Source organism: Ailuropoda melanoleuca, chromosome 1 (assembly GCF_002007445.2).
Source record: "Ailuropoda melanoleuca isolate Jingjing chromosome 1, ASM200744v2, whole genome shotgun sequence".
In the NCBI taxonomy this organism is placed as follows: domain Eukaryota; kingdom Metazoa; phylum Chordata; class Mammalia; order Carnivora; family Ursidae; genus Ailuropoda; species Ailuropoda melanoleuca.
The window spans coordinates 70,871,230-70,895,638 of record NC_048218.1 but is presented as its reverse complement, the minus strand read 5'-3'; the positions used below and the strand labels follow the sequence as shown (position 1 = coordinate 70,895,638).

General features: G+C 50.1%; 1 protein-coding gene across 1 annotated transcript in view; it reads right to left on the bottom strand.

Moving 5' to 3' along the window:
• Nucleotides 1-814: 814 nt before the first annotated feature.
• The window catches only part of TMEM44 (transmembrane protein 44), a 33,269-nt gene continuing 9,674 nt past the window's right edge, over nucleotides 815-24,409 (bottom strand). Inside the window, exons 6-11 of the mRNA XM_034671235.1 lie at nucleotides 23,764-23,934; nucleotides 22,152-22,280; nucleotides 20,120-20,224; nucleotides 15,269-15,427; nucleotides 6,358-6,390; nucleotides 815-3,451 (exon numbers count right to left, since the gene is read on the bottom strand). Coding sequence (XP_034527126.1) covers nucleotides 3,314-3,451; nucleotides 6,358-6,390; nucleotides 15,269-15,427; nucleotides 20,120-20,224; nucleotides 22,152-22,280; nucleotides 23,764-23,934 — 735 coding nt within the window. The 3' untranslated portion in view covers nucleotides 815-3,313. The remainder of the gene's footprint in view (nucleotides 3,452-6,357; nucleotides 6,391-15,268; nucleotides 15,428-20,119; nucleotides 20,225-22,151; nucleotides 22,281-23,763; nucleotides 23,935-24,409) is intronic.

Genomic DNA, 24,409 nt, shown 5'->3' with positions numbered 1-24,409 from the left:
AATGCTATGATCCCATCATGTTACAAAGACAAATTTTATCTTAATTGGATAGCAAAATCCAAACGGAAGTATATATTATATATTGAATCTTATTTTCAAAGTAGATCTGAAACTTGTCTTAATAGTTTAATATCTTTTTGAGAGTTTATAAAGATGTCCATCTTCTGTGGAAAACAAATTCACTGGCATATTCATAAAAGGGAAGAAAGAAATCTGGCCTTTCATTTTACAGATGAGGAAACTGTGACCCAGAAAGGAAAATGACTTGACAAGGATCACACTGAATCAGATTTGGGAGCTGGAGCCCAGCCACGCTCCCTGGCTGAGTGCCTCTCCTTACTCTGTAGGAGCTCATACCCCATTGTAACACCCGTGATGTGAGTGTGACACCACCCGTTGCTCACCGATCTCTTCAGAATACTGAAGTGCTGGTGGGAGAAAAGGAGAGAGTGGTCCTTCAGGATCTAGATAGGATTTTACGAAAGTCTTAGTAATCAGAACTCTCCCTAAAGGAAGGATACAGACTTTGGAATATAAAATATTGAAATCTTTTTTTTTTTTCTTTTTTGGAAGAGCTTGAGTGGGGGCTAGATAATCATTTATTAGGATTGTTGGGGGGGGGCGCCTGGGTAGCGCAGTCGTTAAGCGTCTGCCTTCGGCTCAGGGCGTGATCCTGGCTTTCCGGGATCGAGTCCCACATTGGGCTCCTCTGCTGGGAGCCTGCTTCTTCCTCTCCCACTCCCCTACTGTGTACCCTCTCTCGCTGGCTGTCTCTCTGTCACATAAATAAAATAAAATCTTAAAAAAAAAAAAAGGATTGTTGAGGGGATTCAAACCTCTGAAGACCGTTCTATTTGTGGGTCTGATATTTTGGGTTACTTATAGCCTTTCTGCACATAAGTGGCCAGGACGTATAGGGAAGAAGGAAACTAATCCCTTTGCAAGGCCTACTTTGAGAGTCCAGGCACTGGTGGGTTACACAGTTCATGTATGTTGATTTACTTAGTCTTCACAACAAGTTTTGTAGATAGGTATTCTGTTTACCTCAGTTCACAAAGGTTAGGTAACATGCTCCAAGCCATGGTGATAATAGGCAGCACAACTCAGACCGCATTACACCATCACTCACATCTAGATGAGTGGGCAGGAGATGATTACAGTTTGTTTCCCAGCCTTTTCCCTTGTAGGTAACCCTTCTCACTGCTCAGTGAGTCTTCAGGGCAAGTAACTCGCATTACCCTCCTGGTCTGATGGGGATGAAGCCGCAATGGAGGCCCGGGAGAGGGACACTCTGACCAGGAGAAAGGCATTTTGGTTGGCACCTCTTTACAAAGGCTCCAGGGTTCCAGAGCTTTGCATAACAGGCAGATTCTTATTGAACAAGGAGGCCAAAGTTTGCTTCCAAGATTTTCAGTTTAATAGTTTATTCTGGGTGAAGAGACTTGAGATTCAGCTTTGAGACACGAGGAACTGGTTTGTGAAGGAAGGCTGGGATGATCGATGGGAACTAGGGAGACAGACAACATCTGGGACTCAAGTAGTTTGTGCTGCTCAAATCAGCAAGACTGTTTGACTTTCTTGGGTAAATGGCCATTTCCATCAAGATCCAGCCAAGTTCTGGTGCTCCCCACCCCACCGCGGTCCCGAGCATGGGCCAGCCTCCTCTTGAGAGAGGAAGGATATGTGAAATGTAAACTCCAGAGATGGTATCCTGTCCCTGTGCCTTCTTGCCTTTCTAAAGAAGAGCCCTCCTTCTGCCCTGCTTTTATCACTCCAGTGAAATATGTTCTCCGTGTTCATACTGTGCCATGACTACGTTTCTGCTTCCTGCAAAGCTGTGGCCTACCAGAGTCATGTCAGTCCCTTTCCTACTCTGGTATCAGTCATGAGCCACAGTATTAAGAGCTAACTCCCTTGCCTCCACGGTCTGATTCCTTGCCAGCATCTTCACCATCTAGCCCGGATTGCACCATCGATTCCGGTCACATCAGGGTTCCTCCTGCCTTGACTGGATTCCAACCTTCCCCCAATCCTCTGTATGATTTCATCTGAAATGCACTCTCCACCTCACCCCCCACTCAGATCTTCATCTTCTCTCGAAGAACAGCTTCCGTGGTTAGGATCACAAAGCAAAACCGGCTTTCGCAAACTCCATTACAAGACACCCAGGGATCAAGGCAGTTGGATAAAGGGGATAAACAGGGTGACTTTAAGTTCACCTCCAGTTAGAGGCCACTCAAAAGATTAAGATCTCCACAAAGATCTGTGGAACCCGCCTGCTTCCCCGAGACACCCCCTTCTTCATGCTGCTGGGATTTGTACCTACCCCTTTGGAGAAACTGAGCAATTGCAACCAAGTCACACAGGCTCCAAGGGGCCAGCCAGGAGCAGAGCTGTGTTTCTTGGCATGTCTCGCAGTTCCCCTCATGGCTGGCTTTCGCGGCTGTGCTGGGATTCAAACATCCCTGTGCTCCACAGTGAGATGCTTCAACTCAATCATGATTTAATTCACTCAGTGTTCCTCCCACCTCGGCCCCATTCCCTCCACCCTTCCCCTTTCCTGTGATCACAGTATCAAAATAATCCTAACATGAGATGGCTGTGCTTGAATTAACACCTCCCACCGTGCCTCTTACCCTCTGCCTGCTTTCATGTTAGCTCCCGAAGTAGACAGTCCCCCTCACCTGCATACCCTGCCCAGCACACACCTTGGCGGGCTGGAGCAAGTCCTAGTCCCTAGAGCAAGTTACTTTGCTTGCCTTCTCAACACCTGTGAGCTCACAAACTTCTGGTTGACCAAGCAGTCCTACCTCCAACTTCCAGCAGAAAACTCAGGTGGCTGACTGGGAGGCCAGGAGCCGGGTCCCATCAGTACCAGTGACTGTGTCCTGTATCCCCCACATATGCGCCCATCCCTCATCTCCTGGGCTTAGCCAGGTCTTGCAGAGTGGGGCTCTATGGAGATCCAAACACATGAGCTATTTGTTAGATGAACTCGTTCCTGGCACCTAGCAGATAGATCTGAAGGGAAAAGGAAGAGAGGGCTCCATGCTCCTTAGATGAAGGTTTCTACTGCAAAGCAAGAGTGGTCTGTGAACTTCTAATCTTCAGAACAAACTGTGCATGCCCAGGTCTGTGCACGGGACCCAGAGTCTTTGCTCTGTTCTGAGCCATGATGCAGAGCGGCCAAGCTCAGTGACAGCGCCTGGTTCCTCACTGTCATGAGCAGCCTCTGCGGAAACTGAGCTTCCTGCCGTGGGTGTCACCGCAGGTTGATCCCTGCTCAGTTCCTGACAAACGCTTGACTGGGGGCTCAGGGCTGATGGGCTGGTTCCAGATGTTCCTCCTCAGACGTCAAGGCCACTGGCCCCAGGGAGCTCCTATGCGCCTGGGATCTGAGCATCTCCACGTTGTCTTTGTTCCCTTCGAGGTTTATGTCTTCAGGGTCCCACTGTGGACAAAAGACACAAATGGTACCTGGATGGCACAGACACTTCCCATCTCTTCCAATGCCCCACCACAAACAACAGCTCCAGTTCTGGTTCTCATGACCCAGGCACAGACAAGGAGAAATAGTAAGGGCAGGTTAATCAGGCCTGCATTTCTAGGACCTCATGGGACATGTATAATGTTAAAGCAAGGAGTTAATGGTCAATGGCCTGGAACAGACCAGCCCCACTTTCTACCCCCTTTTTCCATCTTTACTCCAGTGAGAATGAGTCATGTTCCTTTTATCTCGAGAATTCCCACCACCATGCCTAAGTCATTCCTATTATAGACCAGGCAAATCCAACCATTCTTTATGGCCCAGGTAAGTACCTCCTCTTCCAGGAAGCCTACTCTGACTGCCTGCCCCCATTGAGCTCTCACACCCGACTTTCTTTGTACTGCCCATGCCATTCACCTGTAGCTGAGCATGGACACCACCTTGTCCTTTCAAGAGCAGGGCACCGATCTGCCCTTGCCACCTGCCCCACCTCCCCACCATGCCATTTCCTCTAAACTTGAGGCTCAGCAGACTTGTCCAAAACAAACACTTAAAACTTAATTCAGAATGGTGGTCACTGCCAGTGAATATTTTATTATTCTGACTCCCACAAGTATGGGAAAAGTTAGGAGTAAAAGGTTGAAAAAAGAGAAACAGGGGCACCTGGGTGGCTCAGTCATTAAGTGTCTGCCTTTGGCTCAGGTCATGATCCCAGAGTCCTGGGATCCAGCCCCTCATCGGGCTCCCTGCTCAGCAGGAAGCCTGCTTCTCCCTCTTCCACTCCTCCTGCTTGTGTTCCCTCTCTCGCTGTCTCTGTCAAATAAATAAAATCTTAAAAAAAAAAAAAGAAAAAGAAAAAAGAGAAACAGTCACATAAGCATTGATGACACGGTTTGCGAAGTCCTCCTATTGTTCTCATGTGACCAATGAGAGAGAGAGAGAACTTCGCACATGGCCAAGAGGAGGGAATTCTTGGTGAGTCCAGCCACGGAGGCAAGCGGGGGGTGGACTCAAGTCCTCCATCTGCAACTAACTTGCCTTCTGTTCTTTGGGCCTCAGTTTCTCCAGGGGTAAGATCAAGGGTGTTGGATCAGCAACTGAATACGAGCTCTTTACTTCCTGAGTTTCTTTCTTTTCTTTTTTCTTTTTTTTTTTTTTTTAAAGATTTTATGTATTTATTTGACAGAAACAGCCAGTGAGAGAGGGAACACAAGGAGGCGGAGTGGGAGAGGAAGAAGGAGGCTGCTAGCAGAGGAGCCTGATGTGGGGCTCGATCCCAGCACACTGGGATCACACCCTGAGCCCAAGGCTTAACGACTGCGCCACCCAGGCGCCCCTACTTCCTGAGTTTCTATGACTGATAACTTGGAATGACAAGGTCACCTCTGACAGTATCAAGAGACCCAGGAAATAACGTCGGAAAAGGTGTCCGCCTGGGCCAGACGATCTATGTAGGCAGGGAAACAGCCAGTCGTGGCACGCACTCCAAGAGAGACACTACGCCCACTGCTCAAACTGAAGCTCAATCAAACAGGCCAGTCTGAGGGGTCCCAGAAAAGGTCTGCAGAGTTCCCTGAGCCACTGAGACAAATGCCCACACCATGCCAGTTATAAAATGCAAAATGTGGCTTTGTTTTGAATAGAAAGGAAGAGCCCAATTCAATTGGTGATTTACTGATAACTGAGTTCTAGGACTTGGTGACTAAACATAGTATCACGTTAAAAAGGCCACCTCCTCCCCAGGAACCCTGCAGGCCAGGGGCTAAGCTGGTTGGGTTGGTGCAGCTCGGCCCCCCATACCTGTTTGGGGCTGTGCCAGCCCCTTCCAGCGCTAACTTATCCACGTTTGGTTGCAGCCTTGGAGGGGTTAACAAGCAAATCCCCAGTCAAAGAGCTCCCCGGCCCTTCCGCCTCCATGGCCCAGGTGCCTGGTGGTGGAAGTAGGGGCCTGTTCCGTTCTTTGAGGGTGGAGAATATACTTTTTGATGAATGCTGACTTCAGGCTGAGGCCCATGTTCCAGATCACAGCTCTCAGAGTGGGCTGCGGATCAACCGCACCCAAAACTCCCAAAGCGCTCATTAAAAAGACAGACACCAGGCACCCACCTTTGACCCTCTCTGGTTTGGGACCTAAGGTTTGACATTTTAACAAGTGCCTAGGGTGATGTTTAGCCACCGCGATATTTCAGAATCACCGCTCCAGCTCCCAAAAGGGCTTCTTAAGAGCTCTTCTTGCTACCCCTGACCAGCTCGGCCGCCGCCAGTCAGCCACGTCGATCAAGGGCGCTCTTTGAAGCGGGTTAAGCCTATGAAAACATTTTACGTCTCTTCCTTCTGAATCCCCAGAACACTGCATTTTGAAACCTCATCTTAAGCAACAAAAACATTGATGGAATCCAGGCATAAAGAACATTTGAGCCAAAGATGATCTCCGCTCTTACCAGAAAGAATCCTGGGAGACGGCAGGCACAGGTGGTTGCCACAAAACAAGCTCAACTCTCCCCTGCAGGCCAGGGAGGCAGGGAGATAGTGCCAGCTGCCCAGGGTCCCAGGACGACAGTGCCAGGGGGAGGGGGGATGCAGCCACCCCCAGCACCACCATCACTGCTACCTGCAGCCACTCCGCTTGTCCGCGGGCTTTTGTTCCAAACCATGCTTCTCCTCGGGTTACACATCTTCTGACATGAGCAGAATGAACTGAGAGAGGCTGGGAAATCCCCTGATCCTCAGACTGGCCTCTCGTTTTTTCTTTTTTTTCCCTAAAGGAATGTGGCCCCGGCCTGCCATCCAAGGGGGGCTCATAAAAACAGGAAATGGCATCAAGCCACAGGACGTCCCTTCTGGAATAGAGAGAGTATGATTGTCCATACCTGCTCCGAGTTTAGGGCTTCCCAATACTTCTGCTGCAGAATAGAAGGAGAGATGGAAACCAGTGTTGGCTCGATTTTGCCAGCATCACAGAGCGGAGCAGAGCGGAGTGGAGTGGAGCAGAGCTCAGCACCAGCGCTGTGTGCTCAGGGAGTGAGGCAGCAGGGCCCTCCAGGGATCGGGGTGGGGGTTGGGGGGGCAGGGGAACAGCTGACTTCAGCAAGCAGAAAGGCAGCAGCTACTGGTGGCTACGATTTAGCTAAATGAGCAATAGGATAACTGTGATAATTATGAAGGGCTACAGGTCCTTGGAAAAATTATCATCTGCACAAGATTTTAAAATTATTATTATTAGAAATTATTATTATTATCAGGCATAACAATAAATCTTCCATTTAGTAACCACATGGCTGAGATGAGTCAACTCAAACCCATAAAACTAAGAGAGATGCAAATAAAATCCCCTTGAAAATATAGGGTCCTTGCTACCAGCCAAGATTCATTTTTAATTAGCCTTTACTGCATGGGTGGTTCCTCCCCAAGGCTCAAATATGTCTGACTCAGGTTCCTGAAGGGCAGCATGGTCTGTGCTTGTTCAGCAGGCACCTGGTGCAGTGCCTGGGACATGTGTGTTTCTGACACAGAGCTACACACCTACGGATGTCTGCTGTACTGATCCGCCAGTGTCCGACGAATCGAACAGCTCCTGCTCAGCACAGTCCACAAGACTGGGCATTGTCACATGAAACCAAAGCCTCTCCTGCTCAACTCTTTTAAATTTCCATTAAAAAAGTTTTTTTAGGGGCACCTGGGTGGCTCAGGCAGTGAAGCAGCTGCCTTCAGCTCAGGTCATGATCCCAGAGTCCTGGGATGGAGCCCCGCATCGGGCTCCTTGCTCAGCGAGGAGCCTGTATCTCCCTCTGTCTGCCGCTCCCCCTGCTTGTGCTCAGTCTCTCTCTCTCTCTCTGTGACAAATAAATACAATCTTTAAAAAATTTTTAAATTTAAGTTATTTTTAAAATTATTATTATTTTTTAAATTAAAGGTCCAATGCTTTTTTAAAAGTAACCTCTATGTTCAATGTGGGGTTCCAACTCACAACCCTGAGATCACGAGCTGCGTGTTGTATTGACTGAGCCGTCCAGGCGCCCCTGAAATTTCCATTTTAAACAACTTTTTAATTATAGATTTCAACCATACGCCAATAAAAGAATATCTAATGAACACCAATAGACACACCCTTTTTTGTTTGCTCTGGCTCTCCAATTTTTTTTTATTTGCTTAAGTTATTTTAAAATAAAGAATTTCACCTGAAAATATTTCAGTATGTCTCTCACAGATATGGACATTTTTTAAAAATCCTAAAAACAGGGGCGCCTGGGTGGCACAGCGGTTAAGCGTCTGCCTTCGGCTCAGGGCGTGATCCCGGCGTTATGGGTTCGAGCCCCACATCAGGCTCCTCTGCTATGAGCCTGCTTCTTCCTCTCCCACTCCCCCTGCTTGTGTTCCCTCTCTCGCTAGCTGTCTCTATCTCTGTCAAATAAATAAAATCTTAAAAAAAAAATCCTAAAAACAGTACATTATTTGACCTAACAAAATTAGTGATAATTCCATAGCATTCATCTTTTAATGACATCCTGATGCAGGAGGAAGACAAACTGAAAAAAAAAAAAACAATTGAAAAAAAAAACCAGGGTTAATTGGAGAAGATATGAAATTACTAAAATGATAGTTCTACACACTGCAAATGACAGAAATGTTGAGAGGACTAGGGGTTGAAAAGTGAAACAACTTTCACAAATGAAACAAATAAAAAGAGAGATGAAAGAAAAATTGCTAACTTTTACCTTTCTTTAGAAAATACAGATGTTCATGCAAAATAGCAATTTAAAAAATCTGATGTTACCACAGTGAGTGGCTGTATTTGTTTAAAAAAATTATTAAGTGCAGTGCGACATACAGGAAAAGAATAAGAATATGAATGGAAAAACTGGCGACATCCACATAAAGTCTGTAGTTTAGTTAATAGTAACGTACTAGTGTTAATTTCTCAGTTTTAACAAAGAGCATTCTTGTGTAAGATGTTAACATTGCAGGAAACTGGACAAAGGCACACGGGAACTTTCTGTACTATCTCTGCAACTTTCCTTTAAATCTCAAATTATTCTAAAATTTAAAAGTTTCTTTAAAGCCAAGCAAACAAACAAGCCCAAAATGACAACGTGCCCAAGGAGTGCAATGAACCCAAATGTCTCTGAGATCTCACTCCACGACCCCAAAAGTGAAAAGAAATAAAAATTTCTGGTGTTTTCCCCATTTCAAGAGCGAAATGTGTTAATTTTTGTACAGAAATTTTTTCAAAAACAAAATAAATTCTATCCCATAATTCTACCCCAAGAAAGAGCCTCCACGAACAGTAACTGAACAGCCCTCTGAAATACACAGAGACACACACACACACACGCACACACAAACCAAAATGTGCAAATGGCTTTTCTCCCTTAACATCTGTGAGCATTACCGCGTGTCTTGAAATTATCTTGAGGACCGTGATTCTATCACCTTCCGTGACCACAGCATGAACTATGTCAGGTCTGCTCCTTTCTAAAAGCACACTTGTTTGTGCTTCTGAAATCAAGAAGCAACATGTAGCCTCCCCATCCACAAGGCATGGGGTTAACTTGTCCTTTGTTCCTGAAGGCTTTGAGGTGTGTCCTAGCCGCGGAAACAGGGTCACTTTCCAGGCTTACATTTTAGACTTCATCCTCTTACATTTAGGGAGAAGCGACTTTTCCCCAAGACTGGGGAGGTGACACGGTGTGGGACTGGGGACCGATTATAAAGTCTTTTGTTTCTTCTAATTATAAAGTGGTAAGACCGGCCAGGTACACGCCAGCTACGATTCTCTCCCAGAATTCATTAAGTAGATTTCCTTTTGACCTGGAGCCTTACAGACTTTAACAAATTACACCATATGCTTCCACATGGCACCCTCCCTATACCTCTAGTTCATTAAGCCACTCTATAGCACTTACCCTCAATGGAGCAGAGTTTCACCTCCCCCTGCATTCCTTCCTCCTCTCCACCTGCCCGAACCTCACTTGCCTCCTTCACAATACACTTCTACACTTAAGGTCATGGTGTTACGTGGGACCTTAAAGATGGCCCAGTCCAAAGCTGGGGTTTCAGAGTGAGCATCTGGGCGAACAGCGCTCTTCACATTCCGACCTCGGCGGAGCCTCACCACCCTCCCTGAAATCATCGTCTCCACTTTCAGAGCAGGTGCAGAGAAAGGATGAATGCTGCCCCATGGATGGCACGGCCAGAAGGTCATATCCGAGCCCGCCTTCAGCCTGCTCTCCACGAGGCTCCGAGCAGCACTCCAGCTGCCCCCACCTGATCCTCCCAGTCACCCTGGGACACGGGAGCACAAGTCTCAAGATTCCTATGTACAGAAAGAGAAGCTAAAACTCAGGAAGTCCAGTGGGGGGGGGCGCCTGGGTGGCACAGCGGTTAAGCATCTGCCTTCAGCTCAGGGCGTGATCCCGGCGTTGTGGGATCGAGCCCCACATCAGGCTCCTCTGCTATGAGCCTGCTTCTTCCTCTCCCACTCCCCCTGCCTGTGTTCCCTCTCTCATTGGCTGTCTCTATCTCTGTTGAATAAATAAATAAAATCTTTAAAAAAAAAAAAAAAAGAAGTCCAGTGGGGGTCCGAGGTCACCTGGCAGGTCAGCGAGAGCCCAGAGGCCCCCGAGCCTGTGCTGTGCCCTGCTCAGTCCATTTCCCTCTGGGGCCCCGGGGAGCCTCTCTGCTCCCCCCGGGGGGAGCAGCTGACTGAGCACACACTGCAGGAAGCATTCTTTCTCATGGTCTCACTGCAAGTGGCGCCACCTCTCTGGGAGGGACACAGATTCGTGGAGGGCAGAATCCATGTCCTGAGCTTGATTTTGACCTTTGGTACTTATTTGAATGTTCTGGCCTCCTTCTTCATACTTATATGTATTTTCTTCTAAAATTAGCACCTTCATAGGCCTATCAATATAAATATATATTTTAAAAATATATGTTACACTTATACACAAATATAAATTTATATATAATAAATATATATTTAAAATATATTTTATAAAAAATTAAATATATTTTGTTATAGATATATGTATATATACACACACATACATATAATTTTTTTTTTTTAAAGAACAATTTGGCCTTAAGAATGGCAAACATTCAAAGGACTCTGTCCTGGTCTGCTGGTGCTGGAAGCAGGGTTTGGAGAGGGAAGGAGCAGTCTTGGCTGTCAACAGCTTTAGGCACGGAATTAGCAGGGACACACAGGGACTTGACCCTCTTCAGACAGAGCAATCTGGTGTTCGGTACTGTTCTTATCCCCCACACACGCATACACACGTGCACACACCACACAGACTTTGTTCCAACGACAGAAATAGCCTCTCTGCAAAATGTCTACAAAGCCTCTTCCAGCAGGTCTATGGCATTTCGGGAGAGCACAGAGGGGGAAATGACTAAACACTCTTTCATCACAAAGCTGGACTTAAAATCTTTTCTTGCATGGGGGGGGTGGGGTGGAGGGAAGGGAAGGGAAAGGAAGGGAAAGCAAGGGAAAGGAAGGGAAAGCAAGGAAAGGATGGGAAGGGCTTTAAAAGGCACAGAGAGTTTCAACACTGGAGGAAAGTCAGGTGCTGGCTGCCCCAGAAAGGGAAAAGACCACTCTAGAAAGCCCTGCTCCTTCTGGGCCGTGGCCCCCACCATAGACACGGGGACAGTAAGCCTTCCTCAGCATCTGCTCAGTCTGCCCTCGGGTGGCTCGGCAGAGCTGGGCTGCCTTGTGCTGAGTGGGTGAGCGAGTGAGCGAGCGAATGAACGAGTGGATCCTGTCTCTCTCTGCAGTGTGCCTGCCATCTCTTGTGGAGATGTCCAGAATCCGACATGGTCCAAACATACGGCCTCCCTACAGGGTCATGGGTCACGCTGAAGACTCCAGCATCATTCATCTGGTGCCCTGACCAACCCAGCCCTGCACACTTGAGGAAAGGTGAAAATAATCCAAAGTCTCCCTGCATGTGAGCTCACCCGGCCTTATCCGTCTCTGTCTCGGCCCTTCTGTTCTGCCATTGCTGCATTTACTTGCAAGCCCCAGGGTTGTCTCCTAATAGGGAATGCCCTGAGCACCCAGGCAGAGCACAGGGGGTGGCAAGAGTGCTGGACAGAGTCCGGTTTCTCATCTGTAAAATGGGAACGATGGGAAATAAGCCTGGTCCCGCATACCTCCCTGGGTAGGAGTCCCCGCCACGCCAGTGGAGTGAAGCAGTTCACCACAGGGGTTTCAGAGCCAGACAGAGCTGGGGTCAGTCCCCACATCTGCCCCCTATTATTTGTATTATTATTATTATCATTACTATTATTATTTACGTTTTGTTGGGCAAGTTACTTAAACTCACTGACTTCCGGTCCCCTCTTCTAGAAAAAAAGAATAACAAAGGTAGGGGCGCCCAGGTGGCTCAGTGGGTTAAGTGTCTGCCTTCAGCTCAGGTCATGATCCCAAGATCCTGAGATCAAATCCCTCCTAGGGGTCTCCCTGCTCAGCAGGGAGTCTGCTTCTCTGGCTCCCTCTGCCCCTCCCCCACAAGCTCTCTCTCAAGTGTTCTCTCTCTCTCTCTCTCAAATAAATAAATAAAGTCTTTAAAAAACAAAGAATAAAAAAGGTGCCTGCCTCGGGGCTGCTGCGAGGATTACACGGAGCACCGTTTATAAAGCACAGAGCTCGCAGCGTCTGGCACGTGATCCGCATGCTGTCAGTGTCAGCGATGACAGCCATCATCCTGACTGATGCATGTGCAGACAGGGGGTGAACTGAGTGCTGTGGGGACAGCCCCCCGCTCCCCACCTCCCCAGCACTGCAGGAAGTAGGGATTCACCGCAGTTGGGGTGTGCCAGGCACATGGACATAAAGACACCATCTGAGAGAGTTACGGCATCATAAAGGACCACGGAAGAGATAGACATATCACCTTCACCACACAGAGGGGCTCCCGGGCCTCCACCGTGGGAGCTGGAACGCATTCACTTCGGGGTCCAAGGAGACAAGCAGAAGCCATCAAGGCAGACAGACAAGGCGAGGCAGAAAAGGGCACAGGAGGCCACCTCGGGGGAGTCCAGGGGAGACGGGCAGGGTGGCGCAACCCGAGAGTGGGGACAGATGCCACAGCTGTCTCAGCGTAATGCCAGCAAATATTTGAATCGTGCAACCCTGAGAGAGCAAGAAGTCCTAAGCCAGAGGCAGCCACAGCCTGGGGCTCTGGCATCCGTCCCCAGGCTTCGGTCCCTTGGGAGTGTGGTCTGGAGGGGTAACGCTCTCATCTGTGACCAACTGACCAACTGCCTGCCACCTCCCATCTCAGGCCAGCCTTCACATATTTTTCTTTCCAATTTCCACGAGCAGAGAATAGTTGCCGAATAAGTGACCAAAAGGGCAGGTGCAGTGCTAGTTACTCACCGGCCAACAGACACCCTCTTGCTTATATTCTGCCATCGGGGCACTGGGATCTTTAAAGAACATTGCTTCAGAAGGGGACACTGTCAAGCTCGGACAATCCCACCACTCAGAGGCAGCCGCTGGTTGGTAGGCTTGTGGCGTAATTTCGATTTTGTTCTTTGCATTTTCCAAATGTTCTACGACACATGTATCCCTTTCAAGAACAGAACATGCAGACACCCAGAAGGCCCCACGGATCCCACAGCTGACAAAAGCCACACTGTCTCCTGCTCATCTATTGAACCATTCGTATTGGGAGTTTTCCAGTCCCGTTTGATCTGTCAGCGCATCTATCTAGTGAAATTCGGAGTTATTTCTTTACAGGACTCAGTAGACGTGTCACTCGTGGTGCGTGTGTGCTTTTGGGAATGAGGCCGAAGGATGGTGCGGGTGAGGAGGACGCGGGCGGGGCTGGGGCAGGTGAGTCTCAAAAGCCCTCCATTTGCCTAACTCACAAGTGTGACTCTGTCCCCTTGGTATTTAATTTAAAAAAAAAAATCAATGTCTAGAAAGAGGTAATAGAATGGGGGAAGGACAAGGGCCATAAATCACAGAACGGCCCAAACCTGCCACCAACACAAATTTCCCAATTTTTCAAGGTCACTGTCCAGTCCTTACCTCAGCTTTGGCTGCCCTTGTTTCCACAGAGCCTGTAGTGCTCCTGGGTCTCCCCAGCCCCTCCCTGACTCACTGACTTCACTTTTTTTTTCTCCTCACTGAACACACTTGGCCAGTCAAGCTCATTCTTTCCCACCCCCCAGCCTTAGATTTCTGCCAAGACTGCTGGATCCAGGCTGCCAAGCCATGTGCTCTGGGTGTCCTACAAATTCTGAGACTGGATCCAGGAAGTGAACAACACTGCATGACATGGGGATTCATGGACGCCAAATGGTCCTCGATCTGGTGCAGAATTCATCGCTCAAAACCCAGCTCTCAACGGCCCGCTGTGCTCCAGAATCGAGGGGCAGAGAAAGGTGAAGGTGGCTCAGGCCTTACTCCCAAAAAGCTCATGCCCAGCCTGGTGGGGAGACAAGCCCTGACAGCTCCCCAGGTAACACGGTCAACAGTGGAAGTTGCGGAAGAGAGCTGTCGGTTCTGGCATCCAAGGCAAGGAGCCATTAATCTCGAGTGCGTGTTGGTGGGATGAAGGTAATGTCCCCATGGCAGGTGGCATCTGGGTAGGATTCGGACACATGGGCCAGGGGGAACTCCAGAGAGAAAGGCCCGGAGGTCCCATGAGGCTGGGGTCGCGGTGAAATGCTGGGAACCTCACACTGAGGGATCAGGACTGTATCCCACAGATCAGTGATTCTGAGTCTTTTGGATTTTGGGGTCCACAAGTTCAACAAGTTTAGGGGACTTATCCAAGATGGCTAACTGACTATTTTGCCGGATAAGGCCATTAAAAAAAAACCAAAACTACAAACTCAACACCAACTACCACCTGCTATTATCATCGTTTTATAAAAGGGCATTTTAACTCTAAGACAGTAGAAGACAAACCCAGGAGGNTCAACAAGTTTAGGGGACTTATCCAAGATGGCTAACTGACTATTTTGCCGGATAAGGCCATTAAAAAAAAACCAAAACTACAAACTCAACACCAACTACCACCTGCTATTATCATCGTTTTATAAAAGGGCATTTTAACTCTAAGACAGTAGAAGACAAACCCAGGAGGAAGGACAGTCCTCCCTTCCCCACCCAAGCCCTGCCAAAGACAGCGACACTCTCATGTTGCCACCCCACACCCACAATGCTGTCTTTATTCTCCTTTTCCACAGGCAATGGGAAGCTGCCTCCTAGAACCGGGCTGGGAGCCACAGCTGGGGACCGACACTGACCCAATAGCTCGGACCCCAGAGTTAGCGCCATTTGTGGCATCCAAGACAGGACCTGTGTTTTGCTCACAGATCCAAAAACTCCAAATGAGGTGGAGTTTGCGAAAATAGGGGGCCCGGGGCCCAGCACGGGGCTCCTGTGTATGACCCTGATAGCAGCACGCAGGAGCTGGGGCTCCTCCAGGGGAAGAGGTGCTCCATGGTCAAATGGGTTCAGGGAACACTCCGGCTCTGAAAGTTAACTACTCATGCGTTTCTTTCTGAGACTTGAACATGCGAGTGACTCTAAGATGGCACTGCGACCTGCCCTGCCGTCCTGACTCATTTGACTGTGGGAAGCTCTTCTCAGCCCCGCCCCTCATGAGCACCTCCCGTGGCGGGAGCACCATGCATGCTCGGTCACCATCCCGCAGGCGTGAGCTTAGCGTGGGCAGCCTCGAGCACAGCAGTGCAAGTGCAGGCCCTGGCACGTGGCAGTGAGGGACGGCCATGCACCTGGCGGGTTGCAGCATGTACCTCGAGGTCCGAGTTGATGGAGGAGACCTCGCAGGAGCTGCTGGAAGACACGCGGGCCCGGATGACCTGAACGGGAGGGTATGAGGGGGGCTCCCGCAGTGTGGCGTCTCCAGGGCTCATCTGTCCATCGCCGGGCAGCCTGGTGGTGCTGCAGCTTGCCTGCGAGGTGTGGGGGAAGGGCAGGCAGGGAGACTTAGCTTACTTTATTTTTGAATTGTCAAAGCATTCAAATACTCCAGTATTCAAAGGGTGCAAGGGATGCCTGGGTAGCTCATTCGGCCAAGCGTCTGCCTTCGGCTCAGGTCATGATCTCAGGGTCCTGAGATCGAGTCCCGCATGGGGCTCCCTGCTCAGCAGGGAGTCTGCTTCTCCCTCTCTCTCTGTCTCTCCCCACACTCATGCTCTTGCTCGCGCTCTCTCTCAAATAAATAAGTAAAAGCTTAAAAAAAAAGGTACAAAAGGGTGTAGAATGCAAGGTTGGCCCCCACCTGAATCCCGCAGCCACCTGGTCCTCCCCAGGGGCAGCCAGGGCTGGGGTTCCTGTGTACAGACGGTTCCAGATGGTCCATCCATACCCAATCAAAAGCAGACACACAGCTCCCCGACTTCCACACACGGTGGCGGCACATCGACACTCCCCTAGGCACTTGCTTTTTCTCACTTCACCATGTGTCCTGGAGATAGCTCCACAGCAGTGGCTTTGCTGCTCTTTCTGCTCCTTTCGTGGCATCGTGCAGGTGTTCCCAAACTGCGAAACCTGTCCCCTACTGACAGACGTTGGGCGTTTCCCATCTCTTGCTTTTACAACACTGGCTGTAGGAAATTCTACTGTGCATCCAAGGTCTCACGGTATTTAACGGATACATTTCTAGAAGCGGAACTGCTGGATCAGAGGGAATGTGCATTTGTAATTCGGAAAGCTCCTGCTAAAAGGCACTGCACGGCCTCATACCCACCAGCAGCTCGGGAGGGTAAAGAGAGGAAGAAACCTGCAAGATTTCCATCCATTCATCCACCCATCCATCTCAGAAGAGAGCTTCCCTGCACAGGGCTCAGGGGACTCTGCCAGAGATCCCTGAAGCCCTGCTGGCCGGGGTTTTGGAACCAGGCAGGATTTGGGTCATTCCACTGACACAGCACAGGGGAACAGCCTACCTTCTAAAGCCACATCTTCCACAATGAACCACATGCCTTGGCAAGAAACACATCCTCCCTGAGTCTCAGTTTCCTAATCTAGCAAAGGGGGTAGTAATCCCTGCCTTGCCTCCTTTGAAGGGGGGTCACAGGGCTCAGATGTAAATGCCTCGGACACATAAGAATAGCTACTCGTACTGGACCCCAGATCACACAGGGTTCCAGCCTTGCGTGGGTCAGGTGCACGGTTTCACATGAGAGCTGGCTAGACGGGCTGGGGAACGGGGGGCAGAGGTCCCCCCCAGACAACAACGATAGAGTCTGTAAATTCCGACCACACCTGAATCGAGAGAGATAATGGAGTTTTTAAATGTTCCAAGTCACTCATCCCCATGACCCCATAGGTCTCAGTCCCTGAGCGCACCCTGAACCCGGCTGTATCTCCTGGAAAACCTCTCCTTAGGACCAGCGCCTAGGAGGGACCACTGGGAAGACAAGCGAGCATCCCCATGGCCTTTCTTGTCCACTTCCAGATGGCTGTGCAGACCGGATACACAGCAATGCACATGGCAGTAGGGGACCTATTTCACCACAACGTTCCCCCCTGGGATGCTGTCATGAAAAAAAGAAAAAATTGGCTAAATGAGCAGGCATGAACTGAGCACAGAGGGCATGTTCTCTTTAAAAAAAGCTCAGGTCCCAGGATCAGACAGGCTTCATTTGAAACCCATTCCTGTGCTTTTCTAACTATGAGATCTTGGGTAAGTTACTTAACCCTCCCTGTGCCTCAATTTAAAAACATAATACAATGGTTAATTATTCAATAATAACAATAGAAATAATAATAGTTATGAGAATTTGCGTTAATAATAATTTAAAAGCCAACCATTTATCAAATGCTTACTTGGTGTCAAACATTATGCCAAGTAAGGGGCAGTGTCGCCTAGTGGTCAAGGGCACAGACGCGGGTAGAGACAGGTCTGAATCCTGGTTCAGCCACTGACAAACTGTGTCACCTTCAGCAAGCTGCTTAACCTCTCTGTGCCCCGTTTTCCTTATCTGTGGAAGACGTTAGGGGTTGGCTGTGAGGTTTACATGAGTTCATGTACACAAAGCACTTAGACCAGAGGGATCATTTCTATGGTTGGTTACAAAGCACTTAGTCCAGTACTCCAAGCACTGTGACCAGCGCAAGCAGCATCACGACAGCGATGGCTGTTATTACTGCCTCAAAGACTGACAAGTAGTTAGCCCCCAAGAAACACACTACTGTGGGAGTGGTGGCCCTGGAGTCCCCAGAAGGGGCTTTCTGCCGGGCTGGACGGCAGGGCTGCAGGCTTGCTCCTGGGAGCTGTCTCAGCGACACCACTGCCCTCTGGTGGACACAGAGGGAAGAAGCCAAATGGGACTATTTGCTCAAAAATGTGCTGGAGGCCTCAGCAGAAAAGGAAAAAGGGACACACTTTTCTTTCACGAGTCTGTTCCGCATCAGGAATCCATTCACGATTCAGGTACTGGAAGGGTCAGAGTGAAGGCAAGTTTTGCACTCTTATTTTTCAGAAGTTCGATGATTTACAAATGACCCGTGCAAAATGCTGCCAGATGCTGCTGGGCTCCCTGTGCTCTCCCCAGAGTCCCATCCTAAGAAGGGTTTACTGGCCCAAGTGGGCTTTTAACTGTGAAAGCGTGCTCTGAGTCTCTCTGAACGCCACTGACATCCTGGGGTTACTTGTGCCCACTTTGCAAGGAACCACAACAAAGAGTCAAAGCCATCTCTCAGGCCCAGACCCTCTCTGAGCACCAGCCCGTCCCGCGGGCCGCTGAATGGGGGCCGCTACCACGGAGCTCCGTGCCACGCTCCCAACATCCGAACAGCCTTCACCGAGGGCCGCACACGCACCAGGGTCTAGTCAGACAAGGGAGAAGCAGGCAAAGTTTATATCCCAGACAAAAGTAAAAGATAGTGAGAAGTGCTTTGTAGAGCATTTAAAAAGGCAATAAAATAAAGAAATATGACAGTGAGGTGGGGGCTACTTTTGAGTGTGTCATCAGGGGTGGCCTTTGAGATGGTGACATTTATTTTATTTTTTATAAAGATTTTATTTATTTATTTGAGAGAGGGAGAGAGAGGGAGGGAGAGAGAGAGCATGAGCAGGAGGAGGGGCAGAGGGAGAAGCAGACTCCCCTCTGAGCAGGGAGCATCGGAGGCCTTGACCCTGGGACCCTGGGATCGTGAGCTGAGCTGAAGGCAGACGCTCAACCAACTGAGCCAGCAGAGAAGGCGACATTTAAACTGAAGTCCGGAAGATCAGAAGGAGGCAGCCATATAAAATAATTCTGGAGGAAGAGCATTCTAGGCACAGGCATGGAGAGCAATCCCAGGCAGCTGAGAGTGAGAGAAGAGGGAGGACGATAGGGGACAGTTGGGGAGGGAGCGAGCGCTGGGCTCCGGGGTCTTGAAAGTCTGTGTAACTTGAGATTTTCTTCGGTATGGATGAGAAGCCAGGGGGTTTCAGACCAAGTAGGAACACGATGTAATGGCCCCTCCTGGCCGCTGGTTGCAGGTGGAGGGGGTGGGACAAGATGAGCAGCGGAGAAGGGAATGAGGTAGGAGGCCGCTGGCTCTATGTTAAAAGCAGCATTTCGGAGACTCGCATGTGGAGAGGATGGCGCTGGCACATGGTAAGGGGGAGAGAAGAATCTGGGGCCTGACCAACTGCAGGGAAGGGGACGGGGGAGGGAGAGGGCATGGCAATCCCAAGTTCTGTTTGGACACGGCAAGTGTGGGATGCCCTGTGGTGACACTGACAGGACTGGAACGGAGGGAGGGGAAGGCATAAGGACGCACAGGGACAGCAGCAAGAGCTGGCCCTGAGCGCTATGGACTTGGGCCTGATGGAGCATGCCAAGAGAAGGGAGCCCTAAGGGGACAGAGCTGGGGTGCCGCGGCCTCGGGGGCCAGCCATCCATCAGGGGCCTGCACAAGGTGGCAGAGAGGCTGGGAGCACCCGTGCCCCACAAATGCGAAGCAGCCAGTGGCCAAGTGTGTTAAATCTCACAAGGACAGAGCAGACCCAGGATTTACAGACTTGGAGGTCGCTGGAAACCACCACAGGAAGTCTTAGTGGGTGTGGGATGAGGGGGTAGACTTCCTGTCACCTCTTCCTATCTCTTTTCTAAGCCTCTTCCTCCTGAGGACCCTCCACGCACAGGCTCAGCACCTTGGGAGTCATTGGGAGCCCTCAGCCTCCCTCCGCCTCCCTCAGCCTCCACCCTCACTCCCCCATCACTCTGCCTGCCACCCCTCCACTCAGTCTCCGCCTCTCCACCTGCCCCAGCCTTGGTGCAGGCCACACCACCTCTCTCCTGGACTTACAACTGTCCCTTGCTTCTATCTCCTCTCCCCCAGTCTGCCCCCCAACACTGCCTCAGTGATGCCTTTAAAAGGCACATCTGACCCTGAGTCTCCAGTCCTGATGCCTCCTGGACTCCTGCCCCTCAGGATGACAGGCTCCACAGTGGGACGATCTCTCCCTTGCCTCCTCTCCAGCCTTTCACCCTTCCCTCACTGAGGCCTTGGAGAGCTCCTTCCTCCTTTTACATGCTTTCTTGCCTCATTCTGGCCATGAGGGAGCAAAAGTGTCACCTTCTCCAGGAAGCCTTCCGTGACTACTTCCCACCCTTCTGGACCCCTGGCTGTGGCCCACAGCCACTTACCTGCTGCACGGGCTCGATGGTCAGCTCCAAGTAGCGACTGATGGCAGCCATTGTCCTGAGTGATTTGCAGGGTGGTAGTGTGGTGAGAGGCACCCAATCTGAATTCTTTCAAGCGGAGATGGGGAGACAAAAACAGAATTCTTAGGAGACATTTTCCAGAAACAAGGTCCCATTTTCTTCAAAAGAATCCTTAAAATATTTTTTTCTGTTCTTTCATGGTATATTTCACTTTCTCCTGCCTATAAGATGTTATCTTATCTCTCTCTCTCTTTTTAAGATTTTATTTGTTTGAGAGAGAAAGAGTGAGGGAGAGAGAGAGCATGACAGGGGAGAGGGTCAGAGGGAGAAGCAGACTCCCCGCTGAGCAGGGAGCCCGACCTGGGGCTCGGTCCCAGGACCCCACCGGGATCGACCTGAGCCAAAGGCAGATGCTTAACTGACTGAACCACCCAGGCACCCGTCTTATCTCTTTGTCAGTGGTTCCCAAAAGTGGCTGCACAGTGGAGTCACCTGGGCATCTTAAAAAAAAACAAACCCTGATGTTTACCTCTGCCCTCCCCCAGCAGACATTCTGATTCATTGGTAGGGATGTGACCTGAAGTTTCAGAGCCCCCCGCCTCCCCAGATGATTCTAAAGCGTGGCAAAGTCTGGGAACCACTGCAGTAGGCACTAAATAAATGCTTTTGTAAACCAGTGGTTCTCAGGCATTAGTGTGCATCAGAAACACCCAATGGACTTATGAAAACACCCTCAGCTTAAGAGTTGGTAGAGCTGGTGGAGGCCTAGAATTACATCTCCAACAAGTTCGTGGGCGATGCTGGTCCAGCGACCACGCGTTGAGAACCAGCGCTGTAAAGAACTACAGAAGAGGGGCGCCTGGTGGCTCTGTTGGTGAAGTGTCTGCCTTGGGCTCAGGTCATGATCTGGGGTCCTGGGATCGAGCCCTGTGTCAGGCTCCCTGCTCAGCGGGGAGTCGGCTTCTCCCTCTGATCATCCCCCCCACTCTCTCTCTCAAATCAATAAAATCTTAAAAAAAAAAAATAAAGAACTACAGACTACAGAAGACATCGCCAAGGCTCTACTTCCTCCCTTCAGAACACCAAGACACACAGGGCTCTCTTGAAACACTTTTGCTCCCTTTGGGAATGTAATTTCCTAAGTTTCTAGAATGGAATGAAAATAACCTCCCATTAGAGCCTTGATGAGAACATGGAGCTCTGGTCCAAGCCCTTGCATAAACCCCTCTCCCTTGGCCATGCCCACCACGACCTTCTGTTGCATTAACTCGGTCAGATTCCATTGTTAAACCTAGAACGTTCGAAGGCGTGGACCAGTTCGCTCGCAGAGAGTCTCATTTACAGTCTCTGAGACAAAAACGAGGAGAGCGAGCAGCCCAGGCAATAGGTGAGATTTTTCTCCTCAAGAAATGATCTTAGAAAAGAGGGAGCTGATTTATTCCAGCCCTGATAAGCATGGTTGTATAATGAAGTAATTTCTCAGGTATTGGAACCAAGGGCTTTTGACAAAGACAAACCGCCTCAGTTGGAAGGTGACAAAGACAAACCGCGGTCACCTTCTCGAATCAGTAGAAGGAGACAATCGCGGGGCCTGGTGTGACATAATTGTAAATGGTGGGCGCTACCGTCAACAGCACCTTGAAAGATCAGCTTTTAGCCGCATCAATGGAAAAAGGCTGTGTTAGTGAACCTGTTACTTTATGTAACACGGGAACGTACATATATGAGGAAGAAAACTGCCAAAGAGCATACATGGACATTGAGTAGTCCATCTATGTTGCTAAAAATATATTAAAGTTTATTAAATGATCAAAAAACCTTAAAAATGCGTCGTAATTGGAAAAGTGGAGGGTCCTATTTATTCAGGGTACCCTTAGTGTTGGGCAAAACCAGTAGCTTCTTTTTTCCATAAACAGTTTTTTAAAGTGAGCAACTGTCCTAGTTCGAGGGACCCCCAGGGTCCCGCATGCAGCCCCCTGGGGGACCCGCAGTTTTCCAGCCGGCGAGACCTTGCCTCCTGGCTTTCTTCCTCTTTGTCCGTGCAGGTCAAGAGGGCTTGGGTGTCGGGGCTCTCCCTGGCTTCGGGGGCAAATCCCAAGGCCCGTCTCATCTTGCTCTTCATTGCCCAGGAGAGGAATATGATCTGAGAGGGAGAGTTAAGGTCCAAGGAAGCAGAGCATTCCAGCCACCCAGGGCTACCTTGAGCTCTGCACCCCGAGGGCCCCGCTGCCTGGGCTCTCTCCCTCCCGGGGTGATCCTGCCCAGGGCGGCCCCAGAACAGACATGAGCTCGTTTAAGAATGGAATTGGGTCTGACTTCCTCGACATTTCCCACACAAGGGCCCAGCGCCAGCAAGATCCTGTCTCTAACAATTTAGTAAATACTTAGTAAATACTTGTTAAACAACAGCATTTTGAAAAACATCTTCCTTGAAGGGCTTTGCTTACAGGGACAGTACAGAATAGTGTCCCCCCCCGCCCCTCCCAAATTCATATCTATCTGGAAATTCAGAAAGTGACTTTATTTTAAAATGGGGTCTTGGAGCCCCTCGCTGGCTCAGTTAGTGGAGCGAGCGACTCTTGATCTGGGGGTTGTGAGTTCGAGGCCCGCACTGGGTGTAGAGATAACCTAAAAATAAAATCTTTTCTTCTTCTTTAAAGGGTCTTTACAGATACAGCTATGAGGTCATAGTGGATTAGGATGGACCCTTAATCCCATAATCCTCGTAAGAGAAGAGGACACACAGAGATACACGAAGGGAAGAGGTTTTGTGAAGACTGAGGCAGGAAATAAAACTAGGCTACCGCTGCCAAGGCGCACCAGGTCCATGAGAAGCTGGAAGAGGCAAGGGAAGGTTCTCCAGGAGAGTGTGGCCCTGCATGGACTTCAGACTTACAGCCTGTGGAACTGTGAGAATACATTTCTGTTGTCTTAGGCCAACTTCTGATAACTTAATATGGCGGCCCTAGAAAACTAACACAGCTCATGAGAGAACGACCCTCTTTAACTATTTCTGAACTATGTTTGGGNTTAGCTTGCCCTTGAGGCTCTCTTGTCAAGGTCGCTGGGCTCTCTGTGCATCAGGCAACACCCCCTGGGGAACCAAAAAGGTGCTCAGGGGTCACTGACAAAGAGCAGCCCTTGTCAGCTTTTATCTCTGCTCCCCAGCCCAGGCCCCCCCAGCTCTGCTCCCCCATCTCCGCGGGGATGCTGACCCCTGCGTGACCCATCGCTCACAAAGCTCAAAGCTCTTCCCTAGCCTTGTGAGAAAGACAGGGCAAAGATGAGGAACACAGGTTCCTGGGAGGGTGGGGACCGGCCCAGGGGAGGAGCAGCAGTGAGAATGGCACCCAGGTCTTCTGCTCCCAGGGCCAGGAACCTGCATACTTCCCCCTGCTGCTCCACAGAACTCCAGCCAAGAGATCATTCCTTCTTTTAGATATACATAAAGGAAACGAAATCCAAAATTGCAAGTAACTGCAATTGCACCTGTCTGCCCCAGGCCTCAAATCCTGTCTCTGGCGCCTGGGAGAGAGCTCCAGCTAGCAAGAGGGAAGGAGGACACCCCAGGGGCAGGGAGGAGAGGAGACACAGGCGGTGAAGCCCCCTAGGCCCCAGGTGGATACAGAGAGGTCCAGCGCAGCTCGGCCGAGGGAGGTCAGGAACCAGGGCGTGGCCCGGAGCAAGTACTCAGGCCGCCGGTCATGGGCCACGATGGCCGAGGCATAGAGGAGGCCAGCCAGGGCCGACAGGAACCGAGTCCACAGGTGGATGGAGGGAAACGCCTTACCCTGGCACTGGACAGAGAGAGAGGAGGGAGCTGGGCAGGGAGAAGCACTGCCACCCCCAGCTTCCTCAGAGACGGATTCTAAGACCTAAGCCCTTGGTGGCATGCGGGCTGGAGGGCAAACCCTCTGCCCATGGCCAGTCCTCAAAAGTGCTGTTTCTATTAGGCTTCTGGCTTTTGCTCAAGCTGCTTCCTTTGCCTGGTGAACTCCTATTCATGCCTCAGAACCTGGCTTAAACTCAACTCTGAGAAGCCTCCCATACCACCCCCACCCTAACAGGGGCGAGTCACTCCCACTTCCAGGCCCCATGACACAAGACACATCCCAACAGCCAGACGGCTCCTGAGCGTAAGGCTGGCGTCCTCCCCATCTCAGCATCCCTGACACCTGGCGCTGGGTAGGGGTGCATGAATGTCAGCTGGGAGAAGGGAGGGAATTAGGACGAATTATGAACAGCCAAGGACTGACTTTTCTTCCTGGGACC